This window comes from Triticum aestivum, chromosome 7B (assembly GCF_018294505.1).
Source record: "Triticum aestivum cultivar Chinese Spring chromosome 7B, IWGSC CS RefSeq v2.1, whole genome shotgun sequence".
Lineage (NCBI taxonomy): Eukaryota > Viridiplantae > Streptophyta > Magnoliopsida > Poales > Poaceae > Triticum > Triticum aestivum.
Window position 1 is genome coordinate 691,249,243 of NC_057813.1, and position 576 is coordinate 691,249,818.

Consider the following 576-nt stretch of genomic DNA (forward strand, 5'->3'; position numbering starts at 1 on the left):
CGGTGGAGTTCAACGTACCAGATGCTTGATACAGCCTGCCCGTATAGGGAAGCCTTGTCCTCTTATGCAGCTTCAAATGCCAACTATCAATGGGAACCGGAAAAAGAAGAATGGGACAAGTTTGAAGTTATTAAGCCATTGCTCCTCTCTTTATCTCGTGTGACAACTGCGTTTTCAGGGCAATTATATCCCACCTCCAACATATTCTACCCTCACATTGTCAGCATCAAGATTGCTTTGAGAAAAGCCATGGCTCATGATGATGAATGCTACAAGAAAATGGGTGATGCAATGATGGATAAATTTGACAAGTATTGGGATGAGCCGAACAATGTCATGGTGCTTGCTACCATCTTGGACCCAAGGTACAAGATGAGGTATGTTGAGTGGTGCTATCACCAAATGTATGCTGTGGGGAAAGCAAATACTGAGAAGAATATTGTGCGCGGAGAGTTGGACACATTGTATGAGAAGTTTGTTGCGAAAAATAAGCAAGCTGGAGAAAGAGCTAGTGGATCATCAGCCAAGAACAATTGCAACACAAGTACCTCGATGCCACTTATGGATTGTGAGTTT

General features: G+C 43.2%; 1 protein-coding gene across 1 annotated transcript in view; it reads left to right on the top strand.

Moving 5' to 3' along the window:
- The first annotated feature begins 6 nt into the window (after positions 1-6).
- Positions 7-576, top strand: part of LOC123161257 (zinc finger BED domain-containing protein RICESLEEPER 2-like) — a 1,758-nt gene continuing 1,188 nt past the window's right edge. The window contains exon 1 of the mRNA XM_044579112.1: positions 7-576. Within this exon, the coding sequence (XP_044435047.1) occupies positions 22-576 (555 nt within the window). The 5' untranslated portion in view covers positions 7-21.